Source organism: Silurus aristotelis, assembly GCF_946808225.1.
Source record: "Silurus aristotelis genome assembly, chromosome: 22".
Classification (NCBI taxonomy): Eukaryota; Metazoa; Chordata; class Actinopteri; order Siluriformes; family Siluridae; genus Silurus; species Silurus aristotelis.
This window is the reverse complement of record NC_139595.1, coordinates 15,917,379-15,940,648: the sequence shown is the minus strand read 5'-3', so window position 1 is coordinate 15,940,648 and position 23,270 is coordinate 15,917,379. Positions and strand designations below refer to the sequence as shown.

Here is a 23,270-nt window from a genome sequence, read left to right as displayed (position 1 = left end):
ATATATATATATATATATATATATATATATATATATATATATAAATGTAATACTAACCATAGTGGCATAAGCAACTGTACATGGGGTTTTTATGGGGGTTTTTTTGTGTGTATGTGTGTGCATGTGTGTGTGTGTGTGTGTGTGTGTGTGTGTGTGTGTGTGTGTGTGTGTGTGTGTGTGTGTGTGTGTGTGTGTGTGTGTACCTGTATGTGTTCGGATGTGTCTTTCCAGCTGGCTCGGCTTGGCGAATGCTTTTTCACAGTTAAAACACTTAAAAAGACGCGGCTTTTGAGAGCTCAGGGATGGACCGTTGGTGTGGACAAACTCATGCTCCTGCAACACACACACACACACACACACTTTGTTGGGGGGGCACCACTGAAAATGTCTGGCATAAAATGTTAAAAAAATATTTATTTTTTAACTTTTTACAGAAAAGAATTGTAATGAACTTAAATAAAGGTTTTTCTTTTCTTTATTATTTAATTTATAAAAAAGTATTTAATAGTAAAAACAGTTAGAAAGATCATTTACAACGTGTGGATAATGAAAATGTTGGTCGCATTAAAACATTTCACGGTTGCTTTGATCCCCATCATGCCATTGTGCATACTGTTTGCAATCGCTCTTCAAACCCACTAATTAATGCTCAAGGATTTTTTCGCTCTGGGTTTAAATACACCACTCGAACACACAACAACCTGCTTGATATGCAAAAAAGTGTAGAAAGCAGCAGAAGCAAAAAGGAAAGTCGCTGTGAGAAACTGGGACGTTGAGCGTATTTGGGGGGATCATGAGAGAAGACAACATGACAGTCCAAAGTATGATCTTTTGACAAAAGACAGGCGGTGGAGCTGGAGGTGGCAGTTAAATATTGGAATTACAAGAATGGAAAGGATTAGAAATGAGATTATTAGAGGGTCTATGCAGGTAGGACGTTTTGGAGACAAGGTGAGAGAGGTGTGATTGAGATGGTTTGGACATGTGCAGAGAAGGGACATGGTGTATATATGGGTAGAAGAATGCTGAGGATGGAGCCGCCAGGCAGGAGGAAAAGAGGAAGACCACGGAGGAGGTTTATGGATGTTGCAGGTGGTTGGTTTGGAAGAGGCAGATGTAGAGGACAGAGTGATATAGAGATGATTGATCTGCTGTGGTGTCCCCTAAGGGGAGCAGCTGAAAAAGAAAGGAGATATTAAATGTGCTTTGATGTTTGTGAAGTTTTCTTCTATTGAAAGGACTCATTTTATCAGTTTTTATTAATTATGTGTCATTCTTCCAGAAGAGTATCTTATATTTCTGTTTCGATCTTTTATGTTCCTGCTCCATAACTATATCTATAAAAAAAAGATACAGTATATGGACAGATACATGTAGTTTTACCACAAATAGCTCCAGCGAGGCACACAATTCTTACCTCAACTATATTAAACATCATGTGGGATGAATGCAAACACCTACTGCACCTCAGGCCTCCTCACCTTACCTACATAAGTACCTGACTTTACCAAATGCCCTTGTGTTTGAATGTGCACAATTCTTCACAAACAATCTAGTGGCAAATCTTCTCAGATAAATGGAGGTTATAATATGAGCGATTGTGAACTGGGATGTTTATGAAGTACAATCGTATGGACAGGTGTCCCACAAAGTTTGGTCCGTTAGGTGTACATTTGACCTGCTTGGAAAAGAAATGTAATGATAATGAAGATGAGTAGAAGCATCTGGAAGCATCTGCTAAAGCTCATTTACATCTAGGCTATGAATTGATTCACACCGTACACACGCTCCTGAAGTATCATTCCTACTAAGTACTCGTACGTGAGTGCAGAGCAGGTGCTGGAGAAGGTTATTTGTGCTGAGAGCCACTTCCACTCGGCATTTCATTACCAGCTTCCGACGCTCCTTTGTCAACTCACCCTAGTGATGTGTTTGTCTCAGCGCTTTAATTAGTGGCATCCTGGGGGTTATTAAAAAGTGGTGGTGGGGATGGGGGGATGTGGAAGCACCATAGGATGAAGGGTCTCAATGAGATCACCGAATTTATTCAGGATTGTATTTGCTAACAGCTGTCCAACATCTGTTTCATTTCAGGGATTGCGCTCTGTAGGGGTGGACTGATCGTGCTGGCTGTAGTTTATGAGTGACGTGGGCTGATACTTATGAAAGTCCGTGCAATGTTTCGTTAGACTACAAGGCAAAAAAGAAAGCTCACACCAGTACGCCCTTTGCGAGGGAGTGGTGGTGGAAAAACAATTGGCAAAATGTTTTCATGATGGCACAAAGCCACAGATGTAAAAACACCAGAAAGTTTTCAGGTTAAAGCGAAAGGAAAGAAAGAAAAGTGCTTTATACTTGTCAGATATACATTACAGAACAGTGAAAGGTGGTAGCTTAGTGGTTAAGGCAGTGAAGGAGGTTGGAGGTCTGAAGGTCATGAGTTCAAATCCCAGCCACACCTAATTGCCACTTCTGGGCCCCTGAGCAAGGCCCTTAACCACTCTGGATAAGGGCATCTGCCAAATGCCATAAATGAAATTCTTTCTTTGCGTATCCCAGCGATGTTAGGAACCCGGGGTCAGAGCGCAGGGTCAGTCATAATACAGCGCCCCTGGGGCTGGTTAAGGGCCTTACTCAAGGGCCCCAAGACTGACATTTTAACAGCTAATAATCAACATGACCACAGTTTAAATAGTACCTTTGTATAAGTGGAGGAAACAGTAATTAAGGGGGGGAAAGAAAGGATAATGGAGCGATTGAATGATGGATAGTCACCTTGAGGTGTGTTTGTCGTTTGAAGGCCTTGTTACACACACCGCAGACGTAGCAGCGTTCTTTGCCGTGTGCGATCCTCCAGTGGCGACGAAGCACGGCCGTTGAGGGAAACACCATACTGCAGTAGAAACACTGATTTGCCTCCTGCACCCAAAACACCCAAAACATGTTTATTAACACAACACTGCTTAGTTACATTTATATTATTGTAATCACACACACACACACACACACACACACACACACACACACAGACACACCTTGGATTCTTCTGTCTGAGTCGTATCCTGTTGCGCCGTGTTTGCCGGCTGCACCGATGATCCTTCCTCACACACCACACCTTGGAACTGCTGGCCCTGTACACACCCAAAACATACATTCTCAAGATGTGCGTGTTCTTCCCGAGTGTATTTCGGATCGTCCTGTGTGTATGCGTTCACACCTGAGCGTTGAGGTTCATTGTGACTGTGTCCAGTATCTGTGTATCCGCCAGAGCAAGTGTGACACTACTGTCGCTGGACACACTCCCTGATGTCATTGATATGTTTTGAGAAAGAGAGGTGCTGGGAGCCAGAGTGGTCACTGCAATAACACACAAATTAATGACACACAAGTAATAATGGAAAGGAGGGACATCTATGGGTGCGGCTCTCACCTGCTATGCTGCTTTGTGTGAGGAGCTGCTCGGAACTGAGAGTGAGAGAGTTGCTGCTGGAGGGAGATGTGGTCAATCTTAAAGCCCCGCCCATTTCTACTCCTGTGCCTGCACATGGTGGTGGCAACAGGTCCTGACCTAGTAAGAGATTATCATTATTCGTTGCAGCCTCAGCAGGCATCACTGTAGCAGGATTGGTATAAGAAACATTAACAGACGTGATTGCAATAGTAGTAGGAATGAAATGAATAGAAAACTATCTGAATTTATATATGGATTTCTTCAAAGATGCTTTGTGACATTGTGCCGTGTTAAATGCATTAAAGAAATCAAATTTGATTGAACTGAGTACTAGAAAAAGAGGTAAAAGTACTATTAGAAGTACAAGTAGTAGTAAAAGAAGTAGTATTAGTGGTATTAGTAGCAAGAGGAGGAGGAGGAGGAAGAAGAGTGGTAATAATAGTGGTAGTAGCATTAGAAAGAGGAGGAAAAGGAGCAGGAGGAGAAGGAGGAAGAGTGGTAATAGTAATAGTAGTAGTAGTAGCATTTGGAGGAGGAGGAGGAGGAGTAATAGTAATGGCAGTGGTAGCATTAGGAAGAGGAGGAGGAGATTGAAGAAGAAGATTAGTAATAGTATTGGTAGTAGTAGCATTAGGAAAAGAAGGAGGAGGAGAAAGAGGAGGAGGAAAATTAGGAGGAGGAGGAAGAGTAGTGGTAAGACTAGTAATAGTCTTAGGTAGTACTAGGTAGTAGTAGCATTTGGATGAGGAGGAGAAGAAAGAAGAGTAGAAATACCAGATATATTATAGTGGTATAGTGGTAGTAGTAGTGGTAGAACTTTAAAAAAAGAGAAACAGTTGCAAAAGAAAAACAGCAAAAAACAGGAGTAGTAACAGTAGCAGCAGTACTGGTTGTAGTATTAAGACTAAAAGCAGTAGTACTAACAGTATTATAACAGTAGTAGTAATAAGAGTGGTTGTAATAATAGTATTAGAAGTAATAGTAGCAACAGTAATAGGGCTAATATTAAAAAGTTATTACTGGGTATTAGTAGTTATTAAGCGACTAAGTGAATGAACGTTTCTGAGGAATTTATTTAAAGATTTTTTCGTATAATTAATAAACATTTTATCTACCAAACAAACCAAAACTCAGTTACTTCAAGCTACATTTAAATTCTTGTGTGTTTCTAAGAAAGTATTACTTGTTAGACTGTTATTATTGTATTATAATTTCAGAAAAATCTTTTTCGAGTTACGCCACATTGTAGATGCGCTCGATATGGAATAACCCATGAAAATGTAAGCAAACAAATCTAAGGAAATGTTTTGACATCTTCAAACTCATGAACTAATGTTTGTGTGTAATGTGTGTGCGTGTACCTGATATAGTAAGCGTGATCTCCTGGTTGCTATTGGAAAGTGTGTTGGTATTGGTGGTATGAGTGTGTGTGTCTGGATGTGTATGAGGGAGAGTGTGTGCATGTTGGTTGCTGATGGTGAGTGTGATCTCTTGTGCTCCTGAAGTCCCGTTTCCCACCAGCGCCGTTGCTCCGACCACCTGAGCCAACTGTTCTGAGGCTACACACACACACACACACACACACACACACACACACACACACACACACACACACACACACACACACCATTAAACCGGTTTAGCGAAATCACATGACACAAAGTCCGAACCCTTTATTAGACTTAATATTGTGTGTGAGACTGAAACACAAAAAGAGAGAGAACCTGTGTGTTCCTGCTCTGTGAGGTTGCCGATGGCAACGCTGGGATTCTGAATCACGACGTTAGCGTGTCCTGCAGCATCACTGGTCAGCAGGTGTGCACTGGTCTGAGACGACAGAGTGGAGTCGATACTCAATAAGCCGCTCTGTAGAGTCTGCTGCAGGATACTGGGGTCAATCTATACACACACACACACACACACACACACACACACACACACACACACACACACACACACACATACAAATACACAGAGCACACACATTCCCTTGCTTAGCCTTTTGAAACTTCTACAAAGTTCTAATGTACAAAATAGTGTGTATTTGGTGTAGTGTTGGATTCGTGTTACCTGCAGTGTGATGTTGTTAATACTGGTCGGGTCAATGCCAGATATCTGGACGTTGGGACAAAGCAGGCCCGATGGCGCGAGCTGCAGCTGAATCCCCTCGAATGTGGCCAAACCTTCTGTTAGGGACACTGTCAGGTCACCACTTGCTACAACACACACACACAGATCTGTTTTAGACAACAGTACATCAGCTTGGTCCACAAACTGAATAAAAAATAATATGTGACTCCGCATTCTACTGCGATTTAGAGCGTCGCCAACGATCATTTCTTTCAGCAATCAAACTTCAAATAAATACAAATATCCTAAAGTAAGCGAAAAACTTTGAAGTAAAGTGCTGAGCTATTATAAAAAGAAAAGATTATTCAGACAACAGAAAGGAGCTGCAGATGAGCAGGTTGAATAAGCACTGCAGACCTATTTATACTTTCTTTTCCCTCAAATATTTATTGTGCGTATATTTTGAGCCTTTCACTGTAATGGGTCTGCAACGGAATGATAATCACAGACATAATAATGAAACCGTAAGATATGAAATCAAGGTAATGAAGCGAAGCTCATAGGCAGGTTGGGCAAATAATAAAAGACTGAAATGGAAATAAAACGTTTAATCACCTCTATTTAGATCCGTGTCGGATGAGATTTTAAAATGTGAATCGGAAATGCCGAATGAAGCTGAATCTAGTAGAGATGGTAGGATCGGCATGAAAGCTAATGATGTGATGCATCGATTAAAAAAGGATTTATTTATATAATTACTAGCAGATGTGCCGTACTTTTACTATTTCGTAAGTGACCAACAATTTTGTGACCGATAATTTAGATTGATTTCTCGAGCACGTTTTCTCAGCACCACTGCTGCTACATGAATATAAATATATCACAACACTGCAGAGACCGAGTCACACAGAATATAGATTAACATGGCAAAGGTAGAGCTGCATCTTACTGGAGACAGAACAGGAAAAAATTAGAAGGCACTTGAGTAAATTTATGATTTGCTGTCTGTCTGAACCAAAGAAATAACATCTGCACTGTATTGAATTGCAGAGCATCATATTTTTTTCCTTTGCGTCGTATTGCATTGAAACGCATCGTGATCGCACTGCATCGTAACAGGAGTGAACCGTATCGCATCTCGAGTTCGGATTAGAGTCAAACAGTGAAATTACAAGAGGACATATCTTGGCCTTGGAGTATCATTAATTACGCGTGCACAATGGCCGACTTCGAAATGTCATTGCTTCAAACCCCTGTGGTATTCCAGCCCGTGCCTTGATGTGTATCGTTCCTAGGCAATAAGAATCCTGGCTCCGTGAAGTGTGCAGTACACCAATTAGTTGTGTGTAGGAATCAACCAGGCTGCTTAGATCTCCAAGGGATTTGGCTGCCACAGCTTATTAATAACATTGCACTTTCATTTCAATACAGTGCGATAGCTGTTGAAACTTCGGTAATTAAACGTGTGGAACAGCTATCAATGCTGGCTGTTGCGTCACTGGTGGGGCTGCTGTTGATGTTCACTTTATTATATGTATGTAATGAAAGGTTTCTGGGCAAACTTAAAGGGCCTTCAACTGCTTATCAGCCTGGAATGTCAATGCCAGAAAAAGCATGTTGGTGGTAGCATTTTTTTGGGGTTTTGCTTTGTATCTGCAAGAACTCAGAAACTGGTCAAGCGCAATGTGGATGATTGAAATACAGTGTAAGAAACTTAAAGCAATGGTGGGGGTGGTTCCCTTTTAGACAATACGGCTATGCACGTTAGGTGTATACACACACACACACACACACACACACACACACACACACACACACACACACACACACACACACACACACACACACACATTACCTGACATGGTAGCTGGAAGGATAGTCTGTCCGACAATGCCTTGTTGCAGCAGGCTCGGATCATACTGTCCAGTCAGGACTGGGTTTCCGTGAATATAGATGTTCGGGTCATTGCCCGCACTATGCAGAAGGCCGACAGAAGGCAGTGTTTCGGGTGCAGTGGACGGGGCCTGCTGTCCAGGTGCATTCTGGGCAGTGATGTGGCTCTGAGCTGAGTGTCTGGACTTCCTGTTCTCAGAGCCGGACTTCAGATGGCACTGCATGTGCGTTTTGCGATGGCCAGATGTGCGGAATCGCTGATCGCAGTAGGGACATTTGAAGGGTTTGGAGCCGGTGTGGAGACGCATGTGCACTTTCAGACTGCCTTTGGTGGAAAACGCTGTGCTGCACATGTGGCATGTGAACAGCTTCTGGCCTGCACATACAGAACAATAAAAATACAAACAAACAAATTCACCACAGCACCTTTCATACATGTGTCCTTTCTGAATTATGCAAAATTTTATAATTTACCAAATTTAGATTTTGAATAAAAAAAATAATAATTTGTTTAATATAATCAGTATTAGACGATTGTACGATAGATCGGTTGATTATTAACCAACCGATAGTTTTTTAAATAAATACTGGATAAAAACACTCCATGTAAAATAGTACAGAACTTTATTCCAAAAAAACAAACAAAAAACCCCCCCCACTAAATCGTGTAAATATGCTAAATAAATATGTATTTAAAAAATATGAATGAATAAATTTGTAAATATGATAAATAAATTAATAATTAGTAAGTGAACAAAATTAATAAATGATAAATAATAAATACAACATAGCGCTCTCCGTGCAGCATGCCATCTCACGTGTAAAAAGAATCAACAAGTGACATCAGTCATTCGCCTCTAGAGGCCGCTCTTGTAATGACAGCAGACTGGAAGCCGGAAAAACTAGCGATATGGATTTCTGCCGATTCCCGATAGTTCCAGCAAACAACTATGACTTAATTGTCAAAACCTTTTAATCTGTCGACCTCCAAACAGTATCATTTGGAAAACAATTTTGAAACTTGTGCTAAACTAAGGCTGATGATGCCTTTAGAACATGCTCTTATGCCTGAATACACAAGAAAATAAAGTAATGATCGTGAGGAGATCATGAAAAAAAATTCAATCGTGATTATGAGAAACTTTTGTCAAAATCAGTAGAAAACTAAGTTGTGATAACGTGAAAACAAATCGTTGTGTCGAGATCACGAGAAGATTTGATCCTGATAATGGGAAAACAAGAAAGAACAAAATATTACAATGCATGGCCTCTCAGGACTTCTGTATCACCCTGTATATGTGATGGCTAGTTGTCACCTCGGCTTCTTGCCTACCTGTGTGTGTCTTGACGTGGCAGTCAAGCGTGGACTTCACCGTAAAACTCTTCCCACAATCATCGCATTTATAAGGCTTCTCTCCGGTGTGAATTCGGACGTGTCTGTACAAACACAGTCATCTCTTATGTACTTAAAAAAACAACTAATTATCAGTGATGGACTAGTTAAGTGTGTTTGAATGTGTGTGGGTGTGTGTGTTTGTATACCTAACAAGGTCGCTGGGCTTTTTAAAGCTCTTCGGGCAAAACTGGCAGCGATTAGGGAACTTGGGCTCGAGATCGAGCGTGCTCTTATCTTTGATCTCACTGATGCGATCTCTCTCTGCAGCAGACTGGATCAGGACCTTCTCAGACACTGAGGCGTCATTCCCCGGGTCGCTCTGCGCCAGCTCGGCCGTCTGCTGCTCTGAGAATGTGATGATGCCCGACCTGATGCGCTTAGCCAGCGAGGGGTCCCCGACATCAACCTCCACAGTCTCTTCATCTCCGTCCAGGACTGAGGCAAAAATAACAAGGACACGCGAGATCACTACGCTGTCAGGTCTCGTTAGAAGCTTTTGATCGGCAAAGCAGCAGAGAGTACTTATTATACTAATCTGTGGAACTCAAAGGTCCTGTTCAAGATATTAACATTTAATTTCAATAGAATACTTGTGCATTTTGACAGGAAAGTGTTGCTAAATCTCGCCAAAACCAGCAAATGTCTATTTAAACTGGTCCACTGGAGCCTTAGGTGTTTTTCAACAGTAAAAGATTACAGTGCAAAATCTTAACAAAATCCTACCTGATTCCAAATCAGTTACTGAATAAAAGTTGCACACACAATATATTCTCAATTATATGCAATAGATCATATGCTGTCTTTCTCTCTTTCTTTTTCATTTTATCTTTACATGTATTGTTCTTTTCTCTCCTTTCTTTCGAAGTCGAAGTGCAGATCTATGTTCACCTGCACAACTACAATACATCAAACCAGGTCTGAATAGAGGGGGGGTTTATTCCAACCCCTTTAGACTCGGATCTCCTTGTGTCCTGGCAGACATCTGATCGATCAGCATTGAGGAATTTTATTGATTACACCATGTGCACCAAGATCAACAACACCATCAGTCAAAGTGAAAACTTGGTTAAAAAAATTAATTGAAAAGACTTCTAGAGGTTTTTTTTTTTTTTTTTTTTTAGAGAATCCACGTTTTTCATTTGGCAATACATCACACCCCATACATGTCTAGAAGCTCCTAAATTATTAAAATGAGCTGCACAATGAAAAGCTAAGACTAATATAAGGCAGACATAATAAGATAATGTTGCTTGTTAACTAGAATAACAAGCCAAGCGCCGCTGGATTCGTGAATCTGAGTAGTCGGAAAAAGTTAATGCACTCTCTGCAATATTTCCACAGTAACAACTAATTCACAAGGACGTCACATACACAGGTAAATAAACAGCTGTAACAAATTATAGCGACTCCTTGCGAATATGATAAACGTCTATTCGAAAAATGTGACCGCAGCAACAATTGTACAATTAGGAATTAGGAATGAGGAAACAGTTATAATGTTAGCAATAACAAGAACTTTCACTAACATTTCATATTAAATGTAACTATTAATATATGTGGTTATTCCCCAAACTGTTACCACAATATCGCACACAACTTTAAGACCCAAACCTGTTTCAGCATGGCAATGCCCCTGTGGACAAATCCAGCTCTATGAAGATCTGCTTTACATAGTTTTGAGTGACTTGAATAGATGAGTATCCATCCTTTGGGATGAATGTGAACGCTGCCTGGACCCCAGGCTCCTCACCTCACCCACATCAGTACCTGACTTTACTAACACCCTTGTGGCTGAATCAGCACAAATCTTCAGATGTGCACTTCAGAATCAAGAATAACATCTTCAACATACAGTATGAATCTTATGGTCATTCCAACAGGAAGTTTGTTATTGGAAAATAGTCTAATACTTGGTAACAGTAACCCTGCTTCATGTTGGGCAGCATTCCACAAGCCCATTGTTGATTGATTGATTGATTGATTGATTGATTTCTGTCTGTCTGTCTGTCTGTCTGTCTGTCTGTCTGTCTGTCTGTCTGTCTGTCTGTCTGTCTGTCTGTCTGTCTGTCTGTCGTACCTCTGGGCCCGACAGCATGGAACAGCTTCATGTGCTTGCGTCGTAGTAGGTGTGTGCGGAAACTCTGGTCACACACAGTACACCGGTACGGCTTTGTGTTCTGGTGGATGATCAAGTGACGATTCAAGCTGCCGTTCGTGGTGAACGAGGAGTCGCACACGTTACACTTAAACGGCTTCACACCTTCAAAGAGACACACAGGTTATAAGACTGAGAATTTCAGACTTCCAAATCTATACACTAAATACTCCAGTACATCGAAGTCATACTTTTCGTCCACACATCTAACTGCATGTTACCTGTGTGCGTGTTCAGGTGCGATTTGAGAACGCCGGTGGAGACGAAGTTCCGCCCACAGAGGTTGCAGCCGTACGGCTTCTCGCCAGTGTGTGAGCGAATGTGCTGCTTCAGGTGACTCGACTTCTTAAAGCCTTTATCACACACGCTGCACCTGCATGTGACAGACATATATATATACACAATCACTCTATCCATCCATCCATCTGGATTTGATTTTAATTCACAGATGACTGGGCAGGTAGGGGAATGTATCTAACCTGTAATTCCTCTTGCTGTTCTCCTCCTCGTCATCCTCATCCTGATAATCCGTCCGATTTGAATCCTGTAGTAAAACTGTTGTCTACACACAAACACATACATTACCAAAATCTTTAGATTTCCATAAAAATAGCTACTTCTTAAACATATTTGTCACAAGCTTGCAAGCACCAAACTATAATGCACCGGAAAAACTAATACTGGGCAATTACTTCCGAAACCAAACATTACTACTACATTAGTGTACTTTCTACATACTTAACTGTAACTCAACATTTGTTGTGTATTTGGAACAGTTAGGGTCAGAACCTGGCACTGCTGACCCTGCGTTTACCCAATATTCAATTGTGTGTGTGTGTGTGTGTGTGCGTGCGTGTTTGTGTGCGTGTGTTTGCGTGTGTTTGCGTGTACCTCAGTGGTGTGCACATTCAGTAAGCTCTGTGTGTAAGTGGAGTTTAGTGCCTGCGACTCAAGCGTGCTCGAATCCTGCAACTGTTGCACCGAGGAAAGTGTAGTATGCTGGGTATACCCTTCCGAGATGGAGAAACCTGCATACACACATTTTTAAGATCAACACTCTGATAAAAGTGATAAAAAAGTTTCATAGTGTGTGTTAAAAGTAAATTAGTGAGGACAGACCTTGCGTCAGTGCAGGTTGGTCATATGCAGGCTGTTGAAGGGTCTGTGTCCCGTATTGGCTGATGTGCTGCGTGGTCACAAATGACTCTGTGGGAGGGGCCAGATAGGTGGATAGATAAACAAAGAGAAAGAGAAAGAGAGAGAGAGAGAGAGAGAGAGAGAGAGAGAGAGAGAGAGAGAGTGTGTGTGTGTATAGAATGCTACAAGATGCTACTGGACACACAGAAACCTCACAAATCACACACAAAGTGCTTTGGAATCGAAATAATGTTTAAAATTTTATTGTAAAACAGTGGTATGGCCCACACTCTTACATTTGGAATGAGACTGAACAATGTCATAGAAATATTTAGAAATTTTTATTCGGAATACATGTTTTACTCATATATAGTTTTACTAAATATATAGTTTTTCCGGATTCCGGTCCAGAAAATTGTTGAGAGCGGCCTCTAGAGGCGAATCAATGACAGCGCATGCTGTTTGATTTTACACTCAACTGTGCGCTGCACTGAGAGCTCTATATTATATTTATTACATAGAATTTATTCATTATATATTATTTAGCACATTTTCATGATTTGTTCCTTTTTTTTGTAATAAAGTACAGTTTAATTTGACATGTTATTCATCCAGTATCCATTTTAAAATCGGGTTGATTAATTAATTAATTGATTAATTAATTTTGATCAATCTGTAGTTATTAATAGACAAGGCAGGCAATTTTTTGTTAGATTCACCCACCACTTATATGCATATGCATAAGAAAGTTAATGTTTACTTTTCAAAAGATATATGGCATATTAAAAGAGCATTATTACTATCATAATGACATACTTTGATATTCATTGCTACTGAAATCAAATGTTTATTTGTCTGTACGATACATAACAATATAAAACACCTAACATTATATGTGTGTGTGTGTGTGTGTGTGTCTGTGTGTGTGTCTGTGTGTGTGTCTGTGTGTGTGTGTCTGTGTGTGTGTCTTACCTGCATCCTGTACCATAGGTTCTTCCCCAAGTGCCACCACCTGGTTTTCACTCACTACTTGCATCATGGCCTGAGGTCCTGTCCCCATAATGGAACTAGAAGCTGCCAGTCCTGTTGCTCCGACCTGCAGCTCATGAGGTACCGTGTTAGCCCCACCACCAACTGGGTCCTCTACTTCACCGGTTCCACCCATTGGTACTACCACAGTACTGGCACCTCCCAATGGATCTTCAAGAGATGGGTCTTCCGATGAGCCCTGCTGCTGTCGAAGCTGCTGGGCCAATTCATACCTGCACACAGTATTGATTATATCAGAAACATAGTAATGTTTAATCATAGCCTTTAAATCTTAATCATAGCCTTTAAATCTTAATCCAAAATGAAAAAATTTATGGATTAATATATAATCTCTACATTACTCCCTAACCCTAATCTCTACATTACTTCCTAACCCTAATCTCTAAATTATTTTTTATCCATAATCTGTAAATTACTCCTTAACCATAATCTCTAAATTATTTTTTATCCATAATCTCTACATTACTCTCTAACCCTAATCTCTACATTACTCTCTAACCCTAATCTCTACATTACTCCCTAACCCTAATCTCTAAATTATTTTTTATCCATAATCTCTAAATGACTCCTTAACCATAATCTCTAAATTATCTCTAACCCTAATATCTAAATTACTCCCTAACTATAATCTCTACATTACTCTCTAACCCTTATCTCTACATTACTCTCTAACCCTAATCTCTAAATTATGCCATAACCCCATATATTTAAATTACTCTCTAACCTTTAATCTCTAAAATATTCCTAACCCCTGATCTCTACATTACTCCCTAACCCCTAATCTCACCTGTGCGTCTTCATGTGCTTTCTGCAATTTGGAGAGGATTTGAAGGTTTTTTGGCAGTAAGGGCACATGTAGGGTCGGAGGTCGCTGTGTGTGGTCATGTGGCGCCTCAGGCTGCCGTTGGTGGTGAAAGTAGTGTCACACAGCAGGCACTTATATGCCTTCAGGCCCGAGTGTGTGCGGATGTGAGCCTTCAACACACCCGATGACGCGAAGCCTTTACTGCACTGCAAGCACTTATACGGCCGCTCGCCTGTGTGCGATCTGTGGAAACACACACACACACACACACACACACACACACACACACACACACACACACACACACTGATCACTTACACCTCCGCTTGCTTAAATAATTGTCTAAAAGGCACATTAGAGCTTGTTAAAATGCCGCAGTCAGTGTGTGTCATCGTGATTCACTGCACTGTCGGATTCCTTTGTACAGTTTTCCCATGAGCGTCATACAAAGTGTACGCTAAGAGGCTAATTAGCCCCCTGAAGGTCATTTGTCTCATTAAGTTCGATATATGTGGGAGTTTCATTTCTACTGCATGCATGACCTTTTTCTTCAAGACTAAGAAATTCTGAACACCTGAGATAGATTAAATAGATTTTATCGATTTTTTCCCCCCAAGAACTCTTAGCAGATAGCTGCTAATACAGTTTTCCAATTCTTAATGCTTATGGATAAAAACGAATTCTGTAAGAGTAACGTAGTTAATTTATCTAATAATATTAATGGTTTTTTATGGGGTTTTTTCAAGTTTATTTATTATATTCAAGTTCATATTTATTTTCTCTCAGTAGTTATGAATAATCAGTGGTGGACAATAAGGAAGTAAATGTAATTCGTTACTGTACTGAAGTAGATTTTTCTTTTATCAAATATCTCACTTTTTACTCAACTACATTTTGCGAAATCCCTCGTTCCTTTTTATTTGAGTGGATAAAAACTAATGAACACGCAGCAATCCACCAATCAGGGTTCGAGCATGCACTCTGTTTTGAACTTGTTTTCAATTGGCACTTGGTGGATTCTACTTACACTAACATACAGTTTAGCATCAGAATAACAGCAAGAACAACATGTTGAAAGGAATAAATGATGAAGAAACTCCTGACTCATTAATATCATTTTATGAATAGATTGATGTACTAAGAGTAACAAGAGTCTTTTTTACATAAAATGAGTTGATTATGCAGGGGGGAGTGGTGGCTCCAGCGGTTAAGGCGCTGGGTTGCCGATCGGAAGGTCTGGGGTTCAAGCCCCGGTATCGCCAGGCTGCCACTCTTGGGCCCTTGAGCAAGGCCCTTAACCCTCTATGCTCCGCGGGTCCCTTACAAGGGAATTATCAAGGCCCGTGATGTCGGAGTGACGTGGGGCCGCCTTCCCGTGGGCTCACCACCTGCAGGAGGGACCGTAAGGGACGGTGCTGTGAGGATTGGGCAGCAGTCGAAGGCGGGGGCCTGCTTAGACTGCTGCCCCCGCGACCCGAATTACGGATAAGCGGGAGAAAATGAATGAATGAATGAATGAATGAGTTGATTAAGCAAAGAGTCTGGTGATAATAATAGGAACATTATAGTTATAATAAAACATAGTACTTTGGATACTTTAAGTACATTCGAAGACAAAAACTTTATCAAAGCATTTTTTTTTTTTTTTTACGTCTGTACCTGACGTGCTGTTTGAGGTGGCTCGACTTCTTGTACGCTTTGCTGCAAAACGTGCACTTGTACGGCCGCTCGTTCTCCACGATGTCCAGATACTGCTGAAGTGCGGCACGCGAGTTCTGATTCTGCAGCAGACCTACAGTTCAAAAACACACACACACACACACTTACACACACACTATCAGCTGGAATAGCTATTTATCTGGTGCAACCTGAGCAACCCGAAAGGTCTCAAACCTTATTGTTGACCTGTCGAGTTAACCTCATTAGTGCTGTGAAAAAAAAGGACTTCACGGGAGAAATACCCAGAGCTAGAGAAATCTTTAGGCCAATTAGGGCGTTTTATTATCTTGACATTCTCTTCAGTTTGTAATGTGACCCGTGGTGGGTAAATCTGGGTTGCAGCTTTTTTTGGGGGAAAAAAGAAATAAATAAAAAAAACTAAAAGGTAATTTTAGGCAGGAACATAATTTTCCTGAGAGAGAGAGAGAGAGTGTGTGTGTGTGTGTGTGTGTGTGTGTGTGTGTGTGTGTGTGTGTGTGTGTGTGTGTGTGTATATATATATATATATATATATATATATATATACCCAGGTCAGAGATGAGGATAGGCTCCTGCAGTTGTATCTCAGGAATTGGTATGCTGTGTTTGGAGACCCGTGCTCGGTTTGGTTTGCGTGGAAATTTGTGCTTCTTCTGCTGCAGATTTTTGAAGTGTGAGGCGATGTGCGTCTTCCTGTGTCCTGATGTCCGGAAGATCTTATCGCAGTGTGGACACGGAAACGGCCGAACACCTGCAGGAACACACAAGCGCAATCTAATAAATCAAATTATACAAAAGCTCAGCAGGTTTCCAGGCTGTTCATGAAAAACCTGCAGATGTGCAAAATACAAAAATAAAGTGCACATGAAATTCAGAGATATTATAAACTATAAAAGCTATTAGAGTCATTATGGTGGCGTAGGTGCTGCAGTCTCTTTGGTAATTAGGACCAGAATTATCCAGCGATATTTGGATGCCCCTGTGAACAAATCCAGCTCCATGAACATACAGTATGGTTTACATTGGGTGGAGTGTAAGATCTTAAGTAGGGTTGCAAAGAGGGGGGAGATTTTCATGGAAACTTCATCTGGGGAATTTTGGAAATATTTAAAGTTGGAAACTTGCCAGGAATTTATGGAAATTAATCAGAAGTTTGGGGGAAATTTATATAAACTGTATCATAAGTATATTTCATTTCGCTTAGTCATAAGCTGACATGCATGCACACTAATACATTGTTTAATTTAATTTATTTACAATCGCTTACACACAGCACAAGGAAGTTATAAACACAAATGTATGTAATACTTCTGTAATTTACATGAGATGCCAATATTATTTTGTGAGCAGGATTAAGGAAATGATGTGTGTTATGTCATAGAGGAATACACAGTGAATGTAGGGGGTGTGGCCTCAGTCACCCTGCAGTAAGTGTGCTGTGTGCATGTGATTGATGAAAATTGCATTCAATCTGGTTAATTTAACCAAAATGATCCTGCAATATTTTTTTTCAACTACATTTAAGTTACCGGTTATTGGCCTGCAATTTTGTAAATTCCCAGTTTACTCCCATCAGTTTGCATTAACTCCCATATATTCCTGTTAATTCCCATGGAAACTTTCCAGTCTTGAAAATTTCTGAAATTTTGCAACCCTAGTCTTAAATGGCCATCTATAAACCTCTGACCTCAACCCTATTAAACACATTTGGGATGAATTAGAACTGCACCCCAGACTTCCACTCTCTACATCAGTACCTGACGTTACTAACACTGTAGCCGAATGTGCACAAATGTCCACAACCCGAATCTAGTGTCACATCTTCCCCTGAGAGTGGAAATTATTCTTAATGCAAAATGGGGACTAAATGTGAAATGCGATATTCAAAATGCACATATGGTTAAGCCCCCATAAACTTTTGTTCATATATTGTAAGAGTTATAAATATTGAATTAACATCTCCTTACAGAAAATGTCACCATGTGAATGATTACGCCTCGTTCTGTAAGGCGATGAATGTATAGAAGAAATAAAGGATGTGAAGAGTAAATGAATATGAACATGTGATTTGCCTTGCGTCAGACACTTCTGTAAGAGCTGCTGTTACAGAAAATGACACAACGATACACCAAAAGTATGAAGGGGCAAAAGCAATGACGTGCTGAGAGCTTTCAATTCGCACTCAGCAAGACTCACAAGCATGTGTGCCGTTACTCAAGCTTTTTTTAGAAAAAACAATGGCAATCTAATTTACGTGCACAGAATTGTTTTAATTCACATTCTGAATGTGTAGGTGTGTATGTTTAATACTTGGATAGTGATTGATCTGTCCATGTATGTTTTTGTGTGTGCGTGGGTGTGCATGTGTGTTCCAATGCAGACTTACACACTGCTGGACATGTGTGTGTGTGTGTGTGTGTGTGTGTGTGTGTGTGTGTGTGTGTGTGTGTGTGTGTGTGTGTGTGTGTGTGTTCTCATGCAGACTTTCATCTTCTGTGCTGCTGGATGGGTGTGTGTCTCATGTAGACTTTCATCCTCCATGCCAGTGATTAAGTGTGTGTTTGTGTGTGAGTGCTCTCATGCAGACTTCCACATTGCTGTGTGTGTGTGTGTCTTTGTGTCTCACTCACCCGTGTGCAGCCTCATATGCACTTTCATGCTGCCTGAGGTAGAGAAGCTCTTCCTGCAGTGGTTACACTGGAAGGCCTTGATGCCAGAGTGCGTTTTGGTGTGTGCAGTGAGCGTGCTCTTCACGGCGAATGCTCGGAAACATTGCGCGCACTTGTACGGCTTCTCGTGTGTGTGTATGCGGATGTGACGCACCAGATCGCTCGGCTTCTTAAACTCTTTACAGCAGTATGGGCAACCGTGCCAGCGTACTCCGCACTCCTCTCTGATAGTGCCTGAAAAACACACACACACAATACATCATTTAACATGAACAGACAATATAAATCAATCAATCAATCATTTAGCCAGTCAATCAATCAATTAATCAAATATTTTGTTTGTCAGTTAAATTGTCGGTTATTCAGTCAGTCGGTCTTAGTAGCCAGTCGACCAGCGAGGCAGTCAGTCAATGTCAGTCAGTCTTTCTGTCAATTAGTCAGTTGATCAGTCAGTCAATTATTCAGTAGGTCAATATATAAATAATATATTAAATCATATATAAATCTGTCAGTCAGTCAATCAGTTACTAAGTCAACTAATCAGTCAGTTAATCAGTCAGTCAATCCATTAATCAATCAGTCAATCAATTAGTCAGTCAATTTATCCGTTAGTCAGGCACTCATGAAATCTATCAGTTAGTCGATCAGTCATTCAGCTAATCAGTTATCAGGGATCCAGACTTCCGGACGTATTTGCAACCAAAAATATTCATTTGGGAGTAATATTTTTGCCATCTGTGACCACCTTAATCTACACGTTATGACCGTTAAATCTGCGTGTTATGACTTTTTATGTTCTGTAAGAAATGGCCTATCACATAATTTCTTGACGTAATAAACAAAGACGCATGCGCCGCGTTAAAGCGCCAAGATAACCAAGCAGTTAAAGCAAAGCTCACCTTCCCACATCAGAAAAAAACATGTCGGAACTAAAAATATCAGACTTTTTCAAACAGTCTCCATCTCTATCCAAACTCTTCCGCTGAGGACACGCCTGTAGCAAAAAAGCAGGCTGCAGTTGTGCCAGCGTTGGAGAGAGAAAGATCGACAGACACACTGAGGACCATCTTTCTATGTCAGTCAGTGAAAATAGACATTAAAAACTTTTTGGATTCAAAAGTTTTCATGGCTGAGGTTTGATCACGAGACACAGATAATGTTTTGTAACTTCTGCTCTAAAGCAGGCAGAGAAATTGTGGGGAAATCTGATTTCATTACCGGAACAATCATTTAAAAAAGAGACTATAAGAAAACACGGCGACAGTCAAAAGCATAAAAATGCTCGTGATCACATAATCAGGAAGAGCGCGCCACAGAAAACACCGTCAGCGCTCGCAGTGTCTCGGACTGCGTGCCAAAATAAAGAATGGAAATAGCTACAAAAATAAAACCCAACACGCCTGTTTAATCGCTTAAGTTTCCAGGCCATGCTGTAAAAAGATGGCACACGACAGGATGACTGGAAGTAAATGTTTTAGCTTTTGAAAACTTCATTCTTGTGTGGCACTTAAAATAGAATTTGGGGCCTGTTGTTTTTCTCATAGGAGCCAATGGCTCCTTAATTGTTTTGTTTTTTCTATCATGCTTTCATCTTTACAGATACATCACAAATACACATGCACACACACCAGGTATCTGTACAGTCTTTTTTAAGAGGTTCCTTTTTTCCTTTTTCAGCAGTTTGTGTGGTGAAGTGCCAGTGGGTTTGTGGCTGTGAGCAGGGTGGGTGTTAGTGCCCTCTGTGGTAAGTGGAGGTACTGCAGCGTTGCCCTGAACCTCCGGCTGAACTGGGATTGAACTGAGACCGCTGTTCTGCAGGGCTTGCTGTTCTCAAAAAGAAAGACACACACACACACACACACACACACACACTGTCTTTTTAACCTGTAAAATTAAATTCTCTCCACTGTTCCAGTGTCCTACGTTGAGTACTTGACTGTATTGACCCTGGATTCATTAGGGTTTGTGTACAAGAACTGCTGTGGATCAAAAGTTTCACTTATTCTACCTACACATAATGGATTAGTGACAAAGAACTGTATCTGCCTGTTTTTTTGGTGAATTTATTCACTCAATTTAATTTTTGCTAAATCCCACGCATGTACTAGTTCTCCCTTATCGCACAAGAGCTAGCAATTTGGGAGGGCAAAGTCTAACAGGTGCTTTTCTTCAAACCAACACTCCTAATATAATTGCACAGCTGAGCGTGCTTGGAGGAGAGCCCTAATTTCAATAACCGCACTCCTATCTGAACAGGGGCAGTAGGCCGTCCTGTTGCCCTGTTCAACTCGGAAAAGCCAAGAACTGTCCTTCATAAAGAGAGAACGAGAAAAACTAAGTACGTTTTAAAGTTGCCAGGTAATGCTATTATAAATGTTGTACTTGGCTGAATTGAAATAAGGTTATTAGTAAAATATCGAATTCATGGAACACTGAGAACATGGGGGACTGAGAGCGTCACAGTGTTTTTAAGCTTTGCATTCAGCTAGGGGGAAACAATTTTACTTTATACAATGTCTGATTGCTTCAATCCTCATGTGAAGAATAATTTGTGTGAAGTCGGGAAGCAGAACAAAAGAAATCCTGCCTCAAGATAAACCAACAAACGGTCGCCTAGTGGACCATAACTACGGTTTTAATTATGGATCCTATTAATACACATTAAGCGACAGCATTTCAATATCAATTTTATATTCGCCTGCCTGCCCATTTCTAATCCGCCATCTGAATGCTTGGCTCACCTGTAAGATATCTTGATTGATAGCCGTCTCCATAGTGATAACCTGTCCAGGAGGTGGAGCCTGAGCGTTGTCACTGGTTGCCTGCTCTGAAAGTTCCAGCAGTTGCTGGATCACGTCGGTCATGCCCTCCGGTCCTTCTGTCCCACCTCCTGTCTGCGCTGGTTCCTGCACCTCCTTCAGGAAACAGGATGTGAGTGAAGAGTCAATAAACACACTTGGGTGCGTATAACTTATAATGACCCTGTCTTTATTTGAGTAGGTGTTTACCTGTGCGCTGGGCGTCTCCTCCACCTCCATGATTGAGATGTGCATTTTACTGATGTGAGCATTCAGGCTGCCTAGCTTTTTATACACACAGCTACAATCCATACATGGATACACAGGGACACCTGCAGTCTACAACATACAGAAAAAAATTAGTTTATAGTGAAAAGAAAGAGAGTAAAAAAACTTTGTCCCACCAATGTTAAACACTTTACAGTTTTTCGCAGTTGCTTTAAAGAATTTCTTGAATCTTTCATAGCCGAATTTCTTGACTCTTGCACAGCACAGTGCACTTTATACCACACCACACCGCACACGTTCACTTTATACCACACCATACCGCACACGTTCACTTAAAGCACAATCACATCAACCACCTTATGTAATTACTATTTACTGTACATTAGCATACCTTGTATCCATAAACATACCCTGTATATACAATTTTTCCTATATATAGCTTTATCTTTATATATTTTATATTTTACATAGTTTATTGTCTTTATTTATCTGCCTTCTTTTTCTTTGTTTTATTTCTTCATCCCATCCTATTCCCTCATGCCGGACAGCCGTACAAAGCATTTCACTGCATGTCGTACCCTGTATGTATGTGTATGTGACAAATCAAATTTGATTTGATAAAATTTTATTTGATAATATTGATTTGATAATATTTGCGAACCAAACGATGTCCTTTTCTCAAAATGTATGTAAATCTCAAATGTAAGTATTTGTGTCAATAAACATCTCAAGTCCTTTTTGTCATTGTTCACAAAGAAAATGTTTAGTCATGTTGTCAGTATGATGGCGCACGGTTTTGGTATTTCCTGATGTTTGGATTACAATGATTGAAAATGCACAAGGCTGAATTTCTTCTGTTTGGCATCTATGAATTTAGATCAACAGCACAAATGGACACATTACTGTAGGTGGAATATCGATTGCAAGAGACCGGACAGGATTCACACTTTTACTGTACTGTTCTTGTTTGTTCGTTTGCTGGATGTTCATTTCTTTTATTTTTATTGTTATTCTGTGTTTTGCTCTGTCACCAATTGAAAGCTCTTTAGTTTTAAATTTGACTTATTTTAGAGATTGAGTTGATAATGGTTTGATCTGGCATACACTTTCCTTCATTAGTGAATTTGAGATTGTGCACAATTTATGATTTCAAGACAAATTTACAAACAAAAATTTTAACAGAAATTTTAGCTTGACAGATTATGACAACTGGTTTAACCATTTTGCATTCGATGACTAGATGTTTTGGGGGTTAAGACTATTCAGGTGAGAACCATTCATTCATTCATTCATTTTCTCCCGCTTATCCGTAATTCGGGTCGCGGGGGCAGCAATCTAAGCAGGCCCCCGCCTTCGACTGCTGCCCAATCCTCACAGCACTGTCCCTTACGGTCCTTACGGTCCTTACGGTATATTTGGACAATTGATAATGTAGGAAACAGCAGACAATTGTACACAATCAATTAAACACATCAATTAAACACATATACACACACACACACACACACACACACACACACACACACACACCACTGTCCACAAGTCCACTGTCTTTTTAACCTGTAAAATTATGATGTGTACAAGTGACTGCAAGATGTGGAGGTTGAACAAGTCGTTTTGAGAATTTTATTTCTGATCTGAGAAACGCTCCAAAGCAATTGAGAAAAACTGTAACAATGAACATTGTTCCAAAGCAGCTTTACATAAATTATTCCCAATAAAAAAAGTCCCTGACATGATATGACAAACCTTTGAGGACTTAAAAGGGTCTATTCATTAGTCATTCATCATTCCACCATTAGTGAGGATATTAACTGTCCTGTTCACTGAGGGACACTTGAGTGCAAGTCTGTTCATGGAAATGTTGGTCCAAGCAACTGCGGAAAACTGTAACACCTCTTCATTCGGTCTTAACGCTCT

The 23,270-nt window shown here is 40.5% G+C and overlaps 1 protein-coding gene across 1 annotated transcript in view; it reads right to left on the bottom strand.

The window, feature by feature from the left end:
* znf236 (zinc finger protein 236) overlaps nucleotides 1–23,270 on the bottom strand; it is a 36,567-nt gene that overhangs the window by 2,266 nt on the left and 11,031 nt on the right. Inside the window, exons 7-30 of the mRNA XM_083525475.1 lie at nucleotides 21,333–21,461; nucleotides 21,066–21,239; nucleotides 19,953–20,148; nucleotides 18,286–18,558; nucleotides 16,203–16,406; nucleotides 15,617–15,749; nucleotides 13,940–14,200; nucleotides 13,075–13,364; nucleotides 12,085–12,171; nucleotides 11,857–11,993; nucleotides 11,445–11,527; nucleotides 11,187–11,338; nucleotides 10,888–11,070; nucleotides 8,957–9,245; nucleotides 8,748–8,851; nucleotides 7,377–7,790; nucleotides 5,522–5,667; nucleotides 5,176–5,350; nucleotides 4,813–5,010; nucleotides 3,431–3,568; nucleotides 3,218–3,357; nucleotides 3,036–3,131; nucleotides 2,776–2,919; nucleotides 204–333 (exon numbers count right to left, since the gene is read on the bottom strand). Coding sequence (XP_083381601.1) covers nucleotides 204–333; nucleotides 2,776–2,919; nucleotides 3,036–3,131; nucleotides 3,218–3,357; nucleotides 3,431–3,568; nucleotides 4,813–5,010; nucleotides 5,176–5,350; nucleotides 5,522–5,667; nucleotides 7,377–7,790; nucleotides 8,748–8,851; nucleotides 8,957–9,245; nucleotides 10,888–11,070; nucleotides 11,187–11,338; nucleotides 11,445–11,527; nucleotides 11,857–11,993; nucleotides 12,085–12,171; nucleotides 13,075–13,364; nucleotides 13,940–14,200; nucleotides 15,617–15,749; nucleotides 16,203–16,406; nucleotides 18,286–18,558; nucleotides 19,953–20,148; nucleotides 21,066–21,239; nucleotides 21,333–21,461 — 4,276 coding nt within the window. The remainder of the gene's footprint in view (nucleotides 1–203; nucleotides 334–2,775; nucleotides 2,920–3,035; nucleotides 3,132–3,217; nucleotides 3,358–3,430; nucleotides 3,569–4,812; nucleotides 5,011–5,175; nucleotides 5,351–5,521; nucleotides 5,668–7,376; nucleotides 7,791–8,747; nucleotides 8,852–8,956; nucleotides 9,246–10,887; nucleotides 11,071–11,186; nucleotides 11,339–11,444; nucleotides 11,528–11,856; nucleotides 11,994–12,084; nucleotides 12,172–13,074; nucleotides 13,365–13,939; nucleotides 14,201–15,616; nucleotides 15,750–16,202; nucleotides 16,407–18,285; nucleotides 18,559–19,952; nucleotides 20,149–21,065; nucleotides 21,240–21,332; nucleotides 21,462–23,270) is intronic.